The sequence below is a fragment of the Lissotriton vulgaris genome, chromosome 5 (assembly GCF_964263255.1).
Source record: "Lissotriton vulgaris chromosome 5, aLisVul1.2, whole genome shotgun sequence".
Taxonomy (NCBI): domain Eukaryota; kingdom Metazoa; phylum Chordata; class Amphibia; order Caudata; family Salamandridae; genus Lissotriton; species Lissotriton vulgaris.
Window position 1 is genome coordinate 374,627,104 of NC_141693.1, and position 16,590 is coordinate 374,643,693.

Below are 16,590 nucleotides of genomic sequence, written 5' to 3' on the forward strand. Positions count from 1 at the left end.
CGTGGTGGATGCAGGGAAACAAGTGGCCGACGGCAATTGTGGAGTCCGGCTGCCAGGAAGAAACCGGTGCTGCAAGTTGGCGAAGGGCCTGGTGGGGACTCCAATCAAGTGTACTCGACCCCTGTGGAAGTCGTTGGGTGCTGTGGTCGGACTTTTTGGCGGTGGCAGCGATGGAGGAGCGCGCATGACTACTTGGACCGCGTTGCCGGTGGTACTGCTCTTGAGCCTGCAAACATTGCGCCCCAGTGACGGGGGACGGAGGCTGCTTGCGGCCATTTGACAGCAAGGTGGACACTGTGAGGTTCGCGGAGGGAGTGGCCCTGGTTGACCCGTTATTTCGTCCCCCCACTATTGTGGACTGGAACACGCAACACTGAAGTGCTCCTGAAACTGAAGCTGCGGGTCCTCGTGGTGGAGTACCAGCTGTGGTGTTTTCTGGGAGACCTTCATCGACACTGGTGTTGCTGGTGGAGACTGCTTGCGTCCCTGCTTGTTGACTGGGGCACGTGGGCAGGTGGCAGCCTGGCTAATTGGACCGCGATGGTGTGGTCGATGGGTACGGAGAAGACAGAAGACTCATGGTACGCCCAGGGATCCCAGACCCCGGGAGATTTGTTGTGATCCACAGCTCGAGACGGAGAGAGGCAGACGCCCTGATGGCGACCAAGCCAGATACTGACAGGGCCTTGCCCAGGTCCTCTGAAGGGTCGAAACATATTCAGTCTAACAAGCTAGACTGCTACACGTTGCCTAAAGGCTCCTCTACCGATCCGAAGAGGGCCAAGTCGACGGGGGATGACTTTTTGGGTTCTCCAGCTGAACCAACGCTCACGGATGTCATGGCGGCTATAAATGGGGTCCAATCTTCATTAGGACAAAAAATTGAATCATTGGACAATAAATTGGACATTGAGGTAAACTTGATACGGGCGGATCTTACAAAGGCGAGTGAAAAAGTAAAATTGCTCGACATCAAGACTGCTAGCCTAATCGATGACATGGCGCTGCTGCAGCAGGAGGTGCGTGATCTCATGACTTCTCGTGACCTGATAGACCGGAAGCTCAACGACTACGAAGGAAGAGTCATGCGTAACAACATAGTTGGGGTGCCCGGGAAATCAGAGGGCCCGGCACCGGTTTTGTTCATGGAAGACATTGTCCTCAATCACCTCAAGCCCAAGGGTCTGAGCAACTTCTTTACGATTGAGCGTGTCCACAGGGTGCCAGGGGGGAGGCCTAGGCCTGGAGCACCCCCTCGGCCAATGATTGTGCGAGTATGGAATTTCCCCGATAGAGATGCGATTCTGCAGGCGGCTTGTGCAGGGACCCTCTGCGGTTCGAAAATGCTACGCTCTTCCTCTTCCCAGACTTCACCCAGGTGGTGCAAAAACAAAGGCAAAGTTTTCTTCCAGTGAAGAGGAAACTCAGGGAGAAGGGACTAAAGTATGCCATGATGTTTCCGGCCCGGCTGTGTGTGGAACTTGAAGGGAGGGCCTGGTTTTTTGACAACACGGAGGTGGCTTCAGACTGGATGGACAACAGACATGCGACAGGACTGGAACGGCGAGATCGAGGTGGAGGAGAGGAACCGCAGGAATGAGGAAGGCCGTAGGAATTTTTATGTTGTGGGAGTGTTAGGGATGGGGCGGTCCCGCAGCTAATTCCTCCATTAGACCTGGTTGACTGTATGATTGCTGTGGACTACCCCAGAGTTTGGGGATGTGTTCTGGGGGGCTGGAGGAGGGGGGGGCAATGGTTTTCCTCCTCATTTACTACCTTTAGATAGTGCATAGGTTAGGTATTGGGCGACAGGCACACTGCTAGTTGGGGGTGGGCGTTAGCCGTATGCAGGGGTGCAGGGAGGGTGGGCGGGGTCGGGGCAGATGGGGTTTTTTGGTTTTGGATTATACTGCATGCTGAATCGCTTGAAATGTGTTTTTTCCCTTTTTTCTTCCTTTTTGCATCAGGTGACTACGCTATGACTGTAGGGTGTTCATGCCGGTTAAATTTCAAATGTTAGACGGGGATCGGGGTAAATATGCTTAGTTGGAATGTGAACGGCCTAGGGACAGAATCAAGAGGGGCATGGTCTACCAGTTGATTAGACGACATTCCCCTGACGTAGTGTTACTGCAGGAGACCCATCTCATTGGCAATCGTTGCATGGCCCTACACAAAGGGGGTTACAAGTTTGTAGCAAATGCTGGGTTTACCGCGGGGTCCAGGGGGTTTGGGGTCTTCGTGAAAAACTCTTTTCCCCTAACCATTCAGGCCACATGGTCTGATCAGCGAGGTCAATATATTGGAGTTTCAGGGCAGTGGGAAGGGAAGACAGTTACTTTTGAGTCTATTTATGTCTGCCCGGGCTCCAGTCCGATACATTTCGTGACCTGGGCACTATCATACTTACTTTGCCGTTGGGCCTGGTGTTGGGGGGAGACTTTATTGCGGTGGTGGACGGGGAGACGGACAGACACCCGGCCCGAGCATTGAGACCAGCGCAGAAGTGGCTTCCCGACTTTTTAGAAACAATGGGGCTTGTAGATGGTTGGAGGTTACGTAATCCGTCTGGGATGCATTATACGCACGTGTCCGCCACACATCTCAGCCTCTCTAGAATAGCCAATATACTGGTACCGGCAGCCCAGGCTGCCGCGGTTCGGGAGGCGCGACATCTGGGGAGGGTGATCTCTGACCACTCTCCCGTTTGGCTCCGGTTCGAAACTGGTCAGAATGATGTTGGTAGGGTGGCCCCTATCAGCTCGTGGCACTTGAAGGACCCTGGCACCAAGAAAGAGGTTGTCAAGATCATGGAGAGATACTTCCAAGAGAATAGGGATACAGTGGACTCTGCACAGACCCTGTGGGAGGCATATAAAACTGTTATTCGGGGGGAGGTTTTATAATTGATTGCGGAGAAAAAAAATAAATGTCAGCTGGAAATGGAGAAGGCGGAGGCGGAAGTGACGAAGTTGGAATCTGAGGTGTCCAGGACAGCAACCCCGAAGGTATACACCATTTAAAATTGCAACAACATGAATATAGAGGCCTGGCTATGGACAGGGCTAGAGCGCAGAACGAGGATACTCAAAGCAGGGTGTACGAGCACTGAGATAAAGCTGGTAAACTAATAGCGTGACTTGAGAAGGGGGGTGGGCATCGTGGCTGGTACCAGAATTGCAGGGAGCTAACTCCAATATAGTCATTGACCCACAAGCAGTAGCGGATGAATTCTCAGAATATTACGGCGGTTGTATACCTCAGTCGGGGGGTACACGGAAGAGGAAAACAGTGCAATGATCAAGGACATCTAGATGCCTACGCTATGGGATGACAATCGGGAATATTTGGACTCCTCTCTTACAAACGATGAGGTGGTGCTGGCTATCAGAGGAGTACACTCCGGGAAGGCCACTGGCCTGAACAGAATTCCCATAGAACATAAACTGAGTGCTAATAAGCTGGCTCAGTTTGCTCAGTCCATGCTTGAAGAGAGTAGAGAGAGGGGTCAGCTCCCTTATGACCAGTGGGTGGCAAACATTGTAGTTATCCACAAAGAGGGTAAGCCCAAGACTCTCTGTTCATCATAGAGACCTATCTCATTGCTCAATGCTGAGCCTAAAATCCTGGTGAAGCTGCTCGCAACAAGGTTAGCCAAAGTGATCATTACCTTGATTCACCTGGACCCATCCGGCTGCATGCTGCGCCGTAATATGGCCCTCAATCTGCTCAGGCTGCATGGGATATTGGGTAGGACCCCAACGATCCAGGAGCCGGCGGTGCTGGTGTCACTGGACGCCACCATGGCATTTGATAGGGTCGAGTGGCCCTACCTGTTTGCGGTATTGGGGAAGATGGGCATTGGACCGGAGTTTATTAGCTGGGTGCGTATCTTGTATGCGAACCCCTAGCCAGAGTGGTTGTAAACAATCGTAAGTCTGCCGACTTTCCCCTTGGCAGGGGCACGAGACAGGGATGTCCCTTGTCCCCACTCCTGTTTGCTCTGGCCTTAGAGCCCCTGGCGGCGTGGGTTTGGTGGGACAGATCAATACGAGGCATGCGGTGGACGTTAGAGTGGGAGGACAAAATTTCATTATACACCAACGATATCCTGCTTTACCTCACTAATCCTAGGGGCACCCTGATGTGTTTCCTGGATGTGCTTGCGATATTCGGGAGGTACTCCGGTTTTGCAATTAACTGGTCGAAATCAGTGCTCTTCGTTCTCAGAGGCGACCCGTCGGTAATCCCGCAGACCTGCCCGATACAAATTGAGCCGATTGGGTTTCGATACTTCGGTATCTATGTCACGCTTGACCCGAAGTTACGGTATGCCAACAATCTGGGCCCCCCTTGACTCGATTTAAGCGGGACGTGGCTCGTTGGAAGGCTCTATCCCTCTCCCTATTGGGCAGAGCGGTGCTTTGTAAGATGATGCCCCTTCCCAGATTCTTAAATGCACTCCAGAACACAATGGACCCAGTACCGTCAGCCTATTTCAGGGAGATAGGGGCCCTCCATAGGCAGCTTCTATGGGATGATAGGCGCTGAATAACGTTTTCTAGGCTCACTCTCCCCTGGTATGATGGGGTATAGGATTGCCGGATCTACGAAAATAATATTGGGCCTCCCAGTTGGTGGCAGTGAATCATGTCATGTACGGTCCCCCCTGGGGATCCGGGATATGCTATGGACCACTGGCAGGTGCCTGGGGGTGACTTAAAAGGGTGCTCTATGCCAGACCTTGCCGGTTTCCCCTTGTGGGACCAACGGCGCACACGTGCAGGTGTGGCACGGGGCCAATAGACAGCTCAAGTGGGAGGGGAGGCCCACACTTGCCACCCCATTATGGAGTTCGGAGAAGCTTGGAAGTTTATGGAAATCCAAGGGGTTTGACAAATGGCATCTCATCGGGATCACGCAGATCAAAGATGTTTGGAGGGAGGGCACGGTTCATACATTTGATTCCCTCAAGCAACAATATCACCTACACGACATAGAGCTCTATTGTTACCTCCAGATGAGACATGCTCTGCTTGCTCATATTCCTAGAGACACGACGCTCCCTGATGCTTCCCCTCTCGAAGACCGAGTGTTGGACGGGCACCTCCCAGAGAAGACTATCTCACTAATATATAAAAAGCTCTTAAATAAAATGGAGGAGCCTTTGGTACTTCTCCGGACGCACTGGAGTACAGATGGATTGGAGCTAGATGACGAAGATTGGCGGGAGGCGGTCTCCTCTCCAAAGGTAGTAGCAATACAGATGAGTGCAACTGAAGATCCTACTCAGGTCATATGTCACGGGGCCTCATCTGGTTCGAATGGGTCAAGTGGGGAGTATCGTAGGGGGTACGGAGAGCTTAGGACTTTCATGCATATCTTGTGGCACTGTACGGCGGTACAGGAGCATTGGGTGAGGATTCTTGATATGCTGCCAGAGGTCCTAGGGGATGTGATAAGGCCGGAGGCCGGTAGGTGCATATTAAACATCTAGGGACCCACAGATCTGAATGTGTATGAGAGGCAATGGGTAACGTTGGCATGTATGGTAGCTAAACGTAACATTGCCCAGCTGTGGGGAGCCAGTCAGCCGCCTCGGGTTGTGAAGACTTGGATTGGTGCATGTTGAGGGAGAGGTCATTCTATGTGGTCAAGGATTGCCCTGAGAAATGGGGGAAGGTATGGGGGACTTGGAATCGATATCGTGGAGATATCTGTACCCCCGATACGTCTAGAGGCAGTGGAGGCGCATGAGTCCCCGTGATCCAACACCAATGATATGTATTTATTACCCCTGCCGGCTCCGGCGGCAGGGGTCTGCCCAGCACCATGTGAGTGGAAGAGGTGTGGTGCAGCGGCCAGGGTGACTGACGCTGGATGCTGGGGATCACGGTTCGATCCCCTGCTCCGGCGGCAGGGGTCTGCTCAGCACCATGTGACTCTGGGCAATAGCTCGCTTAATCTTCCCGACGGCCCCCAGCGCCTTGATACCTTGGGGTAATTGTTCGCGCTTTACAAATACTGGACATTTACATTTACATTTACATTTATCCTAAAGTATGGAAATGTACCATTGACAAGTATAAGAGCTGCTGATGTCACCTGATGTTTTTCTTTGTTGTTTTGTTAATAAAAAGATTGTTTTTGTTTTAAATCAAAACTTATAGGAAAGGTGTATTATAAATTGTAAGACTTCAAATGTCACTTTTACAAAGTTGGCATTATCTTACTTTAACTATTATGTGCCTCTGCCTGTCTCTGAATACACATCTGGGGTGGGTGCATTCTCTCTAGACAGTCACAAAAAGGGAGGTGGGATGTGACATTTGCATTCTGATGGCCCATCACAAACTAATGGGCCTTCCTGAGCAGCCGCGGTCAACAGTAGGAGTTCCTGCAGGGCGGTGATGTGGGGAGGGGGAGGGCAAGGGTGGGGAGTTGTAATGTTTAGACTACAGAGTTTAACAGGTAAGTAAACATATAAATAAATAAAACATTTTTTTTGTGCGCATTGCATCGCATTTAGTGATGCAGTGCACGCAATGAAATTCGATGTATTTATTTATATGTTTACTTACCTATTAAACTCCGTAATCCATACATTATTACCCCCCACCCTGCCCCTCCCCACGTCATCGCCCTGCAGGAACTCCTACTGCCGACCGCGGCTGTCCCTGAGGATGTATAGGAGGGAGGGGTTGACACCGATACCTGAATAGGGCTGTGCCTGTCACCACACAAAGAGCTGCATGCCACCCTGTAGTGAGTCTGGGGCCAGGGCAGGAAAGGCAGGGACCTTGTGATCTTCAAAGGATCATTTGATGTCTCCCCCACTTCAAAGGCATGTTTGGGTATAAGTACTGGACTCCTGACACCACCAAATTAGAACTTTGCTGGAACCAATCCATTCTGCATGGAAGAAGATCTGCTGTGCTGCAGGAGGGACTGTCACTTTGCTACCTGCTTTGCTGGGTAGGCCTGCTGCCTGCTGATTGTTATGTTATTGGAGGGACTGCCACTTTGCTACCTGTTCTTCTGTGTTGGCCTGCTGCTTCCTGCCTGGAAGTGAGAGGGACTAGACCTGCTCTCTACATCCTTGAAACCAAGCTTCTCCAAGGGCTTGCTGGCTTGCCTCCTGTTTTCTGACGTCTCAGGGACACAAAAGACTTCTTGCAACTCTGCTGGTGCTGTTGGACACTGCCATCTTTGATTCCTACTCTTGCCTGAGGTGTCCCCTCTAGTCCTGGGCCTCAGAAGTGGATTCTGCAGGTGCCTCTACAAAAATGAACTCATCATCACCTGTGTACCGATCAGAACGGACGCAGTACCCTCCGACGCCGATGCAGTCCAAGGACATCCCTGCACAGTTCATCGACAATGCATTGACCTGACTGTGAGGTTCGCCGCCACCGCCGATCCGTCGACACCATCTGTGAGGTTTGAGGTCGACGCAGCACAGATCCTTTCCCCCTCCTCAAGACCCAACTCTGACGTGCTTTTTCAGAGAGCCCTGCTTGGGTTCTTTATCCAGTTTGCGCTCCATCGCGGTCTGCTCGAACTTTGGATTTGCACCATTCCCTTGCGACCTCAAAGTAACCTTTTGACTGTTAGTGTCTTCTAAGCACGTTTTTTGCAGTTAATCTTTAGAAATTCACATCTCAAGTTCTACTTATTGGATTTTTGTCTTATTGGTCTTGTTTCACTCAGATAAATGTTGTCTATTTTACTATACCAGTGTGGAGTCGTTTGTGGTGCTTTCACAATGTTACTGTAATTAAAGTTTGCACAAATACTTTAAACATTGCCTCTTAAGTTAAGCCTGACTGCTCTGTGCCAAGCTACCAGAGGGTGGATGCAGGTTGATTTAGATTGTGTATCTGACTTACCCTGACTAGTATTGTGGCTTCTATTTGGACGGGGTGTATACTCTGCCAACTAGAAACCTCAATTTCTAACACCCATGCTCTACAGTATTCACAATGATGTGCAGCATGGCTAAAGGAAAAAATAAGCAGGCAATCAAATGCATTGTAAAGAGGCAATTCTCCACGGGAGGAATAAACACAAGATGATGGACCAGCCATTAAAGAAGAAGCAGGAATATAGGAGTGACAGTAAATCCAACCAATGTTAGGCAAGGGGTGGGCTCCAACCTTGTATGATCTTGCTAAGCCCATAATATACCTCACAACAGACAGTGCATGCTCTGTCAAGTAGGCAGAACCTAAACAGCATTTGCACTTCCAGATCAGGCTTCCTGTTTACACATGCAGGGCAGCCTGTCTTGCATGTAAGATTGGGATGAGGGACTGGCATGACCTGTGACTTGTTTTCCTGTTTTTTTAAAACATCATACAGGTGCAGTACACCCACTGATGTATGCAATTTCATGTGGCTAAGAATCAACACACAGGTGGAGTCTGGCCTTTTGTGTGATGTGTTTGTGTTTTACACAGTTTTTACATAGCATTAATGCAGGGATTAGAAACTCTGCATAACAGAACCAGCCCAAGATTACATTGTTAGTAGAAGAGTGTAACTAGGACAGGTCTGTTGAAATTAATTTACATTACATTTGTGTTTTGACATATGTATGTTATTTAGTGCCATATTGCACTGCACATGTTCACATGCCAATGCTGAAATTAGACATCACATCTCTAGAGTTAGTATCTTAGCCAATGAACTGATTGAAAGAATGCATGAGCTACTAGTTCTTGGAAAAGACCAAAACGGCAGTGTTAAAATGGAAGGGCATGTATTTTTTGTCTAGGTTGGGCCAACCACAAGAAAGGCTCAATTCTAGACATGACATTAGCAGCGAGGAGGACACCAAGCTATAAATGTGAATAGTTCTATTCTGAGCAAATCTTTAACAGGCATGCATTCTTCTATAGACAAGGGGGCAATTTTATGTTAACTGGCGCATCCCCAGGGATGCGCCAGTTAATGTGCGCCACAGCTCCGCCACCCATGGTGCGCCGCATTTACAATGCGGCGCACCATAGGGCAAAAATGGCACAGATGCGTGACGCATCTGTGCCGTAAAGGTGGCGCATTGCTGGAGTTGCGTCGCAAGCGTGACACAGCTCCAGCAAGGCTCGGGGGTGCCCATCTTCACAATGCTGCGTCAAGACCTACGCCTGCTTCAAGCAGGCACAGGGTTTTGACGCAGCATTGGCCTGAAAGTGACTGAGTGAAATCTTATAGATTTCACTCAGCCACTTTTAGGAGGCGTTCCTGCGCAGGAACGCCCCCCCCCTGCGCAGGAACGCCTCCTTATGGCACAGGGCTTTACAACGTGACGCATCTCCTAGATGCGTCATGTTGTAAATAGAGCGCATTGTTTGCGCCACCGTTGCGTCAAATAAAGTGACGCAATTGCGGCGCAAAGAGGCGCAAGGGCCTCATAAATCTGCCCCAAGGTATTTCTCTGAACAAGGCCTTAATGGTGTGAAGTTACTTTCTGGACAAGATGTTGACAGTGAGTAGAAGACAAGTCTTCAAAGTGAGGAATTGTTTTCTGGACATGGCTTCAACAATGATTTTTTTCTGATCATGGTTTTGAGGCTAATGAGTTCTTTTCAAGACAGAGTTTTAACAATGCATAGTGTGTTTCTGGATAAGGATTGAACAAGGAGTTCTTTTCTAGACAGGACTTTAAGAGTGAAGAGTCTACAACCCTGGTACTTATTTTCTGGGTAAGGCTTTAATGGTTTTTCTGGGCTAATACAAAGGAAAGCATTGGTTCTATTTTTATCACTGTGGCTCTTTTTGTTGAAACTCCACAGTACTCAGTACTTTCTAAGGCCCTCCCTGAAGTCAGGTGAGTGAACTGCAATGTTAGGCTGAGTGATTTCACTCACCTACACAACTAAAGAGCAGATATCTAAAAGTCTAAGGAGCTTATTTACTAGGATTTTGTGTTGGGTCTAGTGTGGCACAAAAAATTGGATTTATTTACTAACCATTATAAAACCCAGCAGGTGCGGCACCACGCAAAAGTCCTGCAGCCCTTAGTAAATCCGGACTTTAGTTTATTGTACTATTTGGTTTCACAAAACTTTAATACAAATCACAACACATAAAAGATTAAAATCAACTTGACAAAAAAGTCTCAAACTTCATACAATAATAAGAACCCCAGAAGGGGCTATTTACTAATATGTTGCGAGGGTGCTTGCCTGGCATAAAGTGATGCAAATCATTGTATCTATTTGTTTGCTATTAAAAAAGGCACACAGGACACACAGTACCCTTTGTTATTCTTGGACGAAATGCTTTAAAATTCCAATTCATATGTAATTAAAAGTCATTTCATCAAAGTATCTTGAGCAAATATGAGCCAAAGAATATTAAAATGTTGTAGGAAAAAAGCTTCAATACTTTCCTGTCAAAAACTTGATTCTTCTGGAAGCCATTTTAATGAATTTGGGGTCTGGTCTTCTTGATCTATAGAGGAAGTCTTTTGAAAGTGTTTGCTGGTTAATACCAATAAAAATGCAAGAGAGTTGCACATTTTGTTAAAGCTGTTTCAGACATTTAATAATTGGCAGCTCATATTTATTTAAGATGAGTTGCCTCTGTGAGTTTTATTTTACTATGGATGATTTTAAAGTGTTTCGTATTTTTTTGGAGCACAAATTCTAAGATTGTTTTGCAAGCTTTGTATTGTCATTTCAAGCAGGTAGGTTTGCCAGATCTCTCCATGATGGCAAGACCACATGTTTCCAGTCTTGGCTTTCAGTTAACAAAGCAATGCATTCTGGAACTTGTCTGTTTAACTGAGGCAATAGCAGTTAGTGCTGATATCGATAACCCCCCCGCCTAGCAATAATAGTCGCGCTGAGCAAAATAAAAAGTCCACACAAGGTTTTTTTGGAAAAACTGTTTGCTGCAGGTTTATTAAAAGGAGTATGCCAACTTGGTGGGTTAACTTTCGGGCGATCCAAGGGCAGGCTGCGGTAACTAACCTAAGCTGCCCGGCTCGCCAGATGAGCCAAACTGCACCGCAATCGGTGCGCCCATTTATGTGGGGATTAGCCCCCTTACATACTATGCACCCCTAGTCCATCAATTTTACTCATGCCTTTTTAAGGGCGGTTTATGTAGATACAGTATCCCAACAGGTAAAACTTAGAAAGACAATTGTTAAGGTATGCACAAAGCATTACATAAGCAAGTAAATAAGGAGACAAGTATTCCAAAGATTTGTATGCAAAAATTACTTGGTTCAAAACAGGGAAAAAGGGCAAGTTAGAATACTTAGAGCAGCAAGAATTATCAAAGATTTTGGAATGACAACCGAAAGTATACTTGGTGCTCAATTATGTACAAGTGATGGCTGGCAACGCAAGTGAAGGGGTGAAACAGCGTAGGCGGCGCAATCTGAGCAAGGTGCAAATATTATACAGTGAGTGGCTCAGTGTGTGACATATTTAAGGTGACTTCAAATCACAAATCACAATTCCGTAGAGCCGCACAGGATATTGCGCCTCAATTGGCACTGTGGAATCGACGATGTTTCGGTCCCTGATCAATTGGGACCATCTTCAGGACGGGGTTGTCTCATTTTCAATGCTGGAGGGGACCCGGAGGAGAGGTCCGGCGAACTCGCAGGGGCACGATTCAAGCTGCTCTGGGGCAGGGCTGTTGACGCCGTGTCTCCTTGGTGCAGGCGTCAGATCAATAAAAGAAACCAGGGCGTTCCGGTGGGCGAAACCTGTGAGCCTGGAGGGGCAAGGTTCGCTTCTGGTGCCGGTAGATCTCAACGATGGGGGAAAAAACAATTGAATGGCAGTCGGGCCGGAATCAATTTCGTCCAGTGGGGCGATCTGGGCTAATCCGACCGCAGGGTTGGAATCAATCCAGCGAGACATCCCGAGGCAGTGACTTCCTGGACCTTGCCCCTCCAGGCTCACAGGTTTCGCCCACCGGAACGCCCTGGTTTCTTTTATTAATCTGACGCCTGCACCAAGGCGCCACAGCGCCAACAGCCCTGCCCCAGATCAGCTTGAATTGTGCCCCAGCCAGTTCGCCGGACCTCTCCTCCGGGGCCCCTCCAGCATTGAAAATGAGACAACCCCGTCCTGAAGATGGTCCCAATTGATCAGGGACCGAAACGTCGTCGACACCACAGTGCCAATTGAGGCGCAATATCCTGTGTGGCTCTACGGAATTGCAATTTGAAGTCACCTTAAATATGTCACACACTGAGCCACTCACTGTATAATATTTGCACCTTGCTCACATTGCGCCGCCTACGCTGTTTCACCCCTTCACTTGCGTCGCCAGCCATCACTTGTACATAATTGAGCACCAAGTATACTTTTGGTTGTCATTTCAAAAACTTTTGATAATTCATGCTGCTCTAAGTATTCTAACTTGCCCTTTTTCCCTGTTTTGAACCAAATATATAAGTAATTTTTGCATACAAATCTTTGGAATAATTGTCTCCTTATTTACTCGCTTATGTAATGCTTTGTGCATACCTTAACAATTGTCTTTCTAAGTTTTACCTGTTGGGATACTGTATCTATATAAACCTTTGAACCCCAATCCCGACTTGGTATATGGGCCACACTCCTGTTTTTTCTACAAAATTTTTAAGGGCGGAGCGTATCCAGGCAAGCCCCCGGTTGCTCAGGCTTACAACCGCCCGAAGGACTAGCAGGGCGGCGTCACTTTCAGCCAGGGTCCTGCCCTAGGCTTGAACCTAGGTGTCCTGCCAGCATAGCACATTCTAGTAACCCTAAAGCAATTTTCAGCGATCCTGATACAAATTCTAATGTCCATATTTGTGACCTGAATATATCACAATATTTTCCAGACAAATATAACATAATTCACTTATTTTTTTTTTACAGCAACTTCCAACGGTTCTTCAGTAAGCAAAGCAGATAGAAATTTTGCTGATTCACTGAAAGACAATTCATCCCTTGACCGCAAAGGGAAGCAAAATGGCGTCATCTGCGTCGAAGACTAAATTTCACTCAACAGGAAGTTGTCCCTCAAGGCAGCCATTTTCATATTTAAAGTGTTCTTCAAAAGTTATGTAAATGAACTTCTCGTTAGAAAGGATTTTCTTTCCTTGTACATGTTTTGCACTTTCTTATTGAAGACTTGAACAGCTTGTATTGGTAACCCATTCATGAGTTCTGAGGGGTTTTAAAATGGCAGTATTTATGTTTGTTTTTATCCATGTGCAGACTATCGAAATGAACGAAAATTGTATCTTGCCCAGAAAACTTGTCCTAACTGGTAGAATCAGCACTTAGTTCCTCTTTCGCTAAAATAATCTGTTTTTTGTTCATTTTTGTGTTTAAATATTTGCATGTGCACTTTAGGTCCTCAAAAAATGTCCGAACAATTGACTCCTGCATTGATATGTATGGTTGAGCTGGCAACTCAGACGAAATCAACGAATTTGGCAGGACAAAATATAACTCGATTTTATTCAAATTTTTCAGACTAGAGGATGTACGGCCAGTGAGGTTCCAATGCAAGGCATTTCCTGGATCTTATAAAGTTCAACTTTGTTCTGCTTAGCAGAAAGTTTGGGAAGGTAAAACCACATGTAGCAAGATTAGTGTGTTAGATTTATGAAACAAATTTAATTGGTAAATACCAAGTTGGAGATTATGGTTTACATAAAAAAATCAGACCACGGTTTGAATACTGGGTCTGGTATGAAAACAAAAATCAAAAAGTTGTAGCAGTACGTAAAATATTACGAATGAAAGATTCAATACCTGAAAAAACGAAATCGAAAAAGCATAAGAGAATGTTTAAAAAAGGTTTCTGGTACTATGTTGTATGTGACTATTGCATCATGTAAACAATGGGAGTGACCAGACAGAGAAACGAAAATGAAGTACAAAGGAAAGGAGAAAAAGGTAAATGAAGAGAGTAGGGGAGAAGTAGAAGGTTGAATAGAATGGGATGAAAAATTAAAAAATAGAAAAGAAAGGGGGCTGTGTAGAGGGATAAAGGGGTAAATTGAACACGGCGAATATAGGATAATTCCGGGGATGTGGCAAGTGAAATATTGCAAAGTTGATAATTGATCAATATAATTAATCATAATACTGTGAGCCCCAAATGCTTCTGGGTGGGCTAATCACAAAACAAGAGAGGAAAGTCACCAAATCAAGAGTAGACAAAAGAAATACACAACAAAGCCATCTAGGCTTGATTAAGGGACTGTCCCAAAGCCCACTCTACGCATATTGGAAAGAATACGTCTGGTCAACAGACCTAAAAAGTCTAGAAAAAAAGCTTCTTTTGCAGAGATGGGTTCTTTCCGTTTTCATTTATAGAGGTTCGTGGAGAGCTGAGCACAGAAAGTCAATGATAAATTAAGTTTGCGTTGATTAAATCGTAGTATGGACGTCTCAGTCGTCCACCTTTAGGAGCTTGGTGCACTGAGCACCAGTACATTGAGTATTAGATGCAGCATTTAGAAGCAACAGAAGTGCGATATGAAGCCCTGCAAAAACACGTGATTGTTAGGATAAAATAGATCAAAAGGCATAATTAAGGAAAACAGTTTCAAATTTTTGCTCCTGCAGCAAAACGTAATTTATGACCAGAGGGGGCCATCAAATGTGAATAGGTAAAAGAATATATGTGTGATAATGCCTAAATAAAACTTTTTGAACCGTACAATTTGAGACCTTCAACGACGTATTAAGCTACATTTCACCGTTGGTCACAGTATACATATTAACGTGAAATGATCCCATTAACAAATTGAAACCAGTATAGCATAAAGACACATTTTTCGTTTTAGGCAGGACCCCCAGCTTTGCTGAGACTGGGGATTTGAATCCTGTAAAATAATTGACAATTGACCATATGCATAATCAAAATATGTAGCTTGCCACCTCGACAGGGGAGTCATTTATTGCTGCTTGCAGCCCACATGGGCAGCTTGGGAACCCTTGGGATGTATCCAGTAGGGCTATTGCAGCCAGTTTAAAACTAGGGCTGTGGTGAGTTCATGTGTATGGCCACACCTTGTGCACCACAAGCATAGTGGGGCTGGACACTCATTAACAAACAAAGTTCTATCTCCTTTGTAATTGTCACTGCGAACATAGAGTAGAGTGTGTAACACACAAAGAGTAGTGGTTCACCCACCTCTCTATTTATGTGTGTCCCACATCCATGATTGAGAAAGCACTGAAGACTCCCATGATTGTGGGTTCTGAAGCCAGCCACTGCTGCTCTGTCAGTATATTTGCATAGGCACATTGATCTCCCTTCGAAAGAGAAACAGGGCGACTGCCCCTTGTGATAGGGTACCAAAATTTGCATCATTGCCTGGGTGGTGCCCATTCAAGGTATCTCGCCAAGGCCTTTTTAACCGTGAATATGGTTTAGTAATATACAGCACTGGAAAGCACGCTCCACATTTTCATGGCGCCACATCGCCATCGCCATGCAAACAAGAGTACTGCCCCCTTTGATTGTGCACCTACGAGGTTCTCGGCTGTTTATTCCAATTATCTATCTATTTTTCTCATCTCATTACAGAGCGCTTCATCTCGCTACAAAGCGCTTTAACTGTCTGCAGCGAGTGGTGTTTGGGTCAGCCCCTTGCTCATGATTGGACGGCTTCCCTCTACCTTATGAAATGGTTTCCCTCCATATTTTGGGACCGTGTACCCTAGCCCTGGAGTATTTTGTTTTTGCTGTGGTTTCTGTTTGGATGAGTTGTACCCTTCCACGGCTGCCACTGCTGATGTACCTATTAGTATCTAGCTTTTACCACGCCATAGAAGTGCATCAATTTCCTCCCACTCCCCCCCAACCAGAGCCAACCTATCATCCCTGAGCTCATTCAATTATCTCCTACCCATGGCCCCTTGCCTTATTTGTTTTTACTATTTTTGCTCTCACTCTCTTTCCACTCCAGCCCAGCCCCTGCCACCCAGGCTTTTCCCATTATCTAATCAGCCCTCCTGTTCTTGCCTTTTATTAGTCGCATTTCCTTTTGGTTTTTTTTATGTTTTTGCACATGTGTAATAGTCACACACTTCTACTGGGCCACTCGACTGGCTTAATTTGTGCAAAATCATGTGCATGCTTTAATTTTTACTTTACCTTTTCAAAAATGGTCATTGGCCATCTTGAAATGGTAAATTTTAAAATAAAGTATAAAAATAAAATCAAGATGGCTGCCAGCCCATTAACATGCATGCAAGGACAACCATCTTGGAATGCTTTTTTCTTATGAGAAAAATCATTCCAAAATTGCCACCATTGTGTGTACATGCGTGCTGATGCACTAGCACTATTTTGGATTTTTCCTGTCATTAAAGAAAAGAAAATGAATTCCAAGGTGTCTGCTCATGTGAGCATCCTGACACACCGACTGCCATTTCACATTTTGTTTACATTTTGTAAGATTGTAAAGAAAGCAAGCTTTGAAAAAGTCAATGCCTCTAAGCCTGCTAATTACTCCTGAGAGTAACTTGCTTCACCAATGCTTGCTCTTTCGATGCTACTTCTTCAAGATTCCTGTCAAGGGTTGTGTGATGTCGCTTCATGTGATGCAACTGTATTTAAAGTGGGTATGATGCC

At 46.3% G+C, this 16,590-nt stretch overlaps 1 protein-coding gene across 1 annotated transcript in view; it reads left to right on the plus strand.

Moving 5' to 3' along the window:
• CHD5 (chromodomain helicase DNA binding protein 5) overlaps nucleotides 1–13,750 on the plus strand; it is a 1,029,381-nt gene extending 1,015,631 nt beyond the window's left edge. The window contains exon 41 of the mRNA XM_086921723.1: nucleotides 12,870–13,750. Coding sequence (XP_086777849.1) covers nucleotides 12,870–12,988 — 119 coding nt within the window. The 3' untranslated portion in view covers nucleotides 12,989–13,750. The remainder of the gene's footprint in view (nucleotides 1–12,869) is intronic.
• Nucleotides 13,751–16,590: the final 2,840 nt, after the last annotated feature.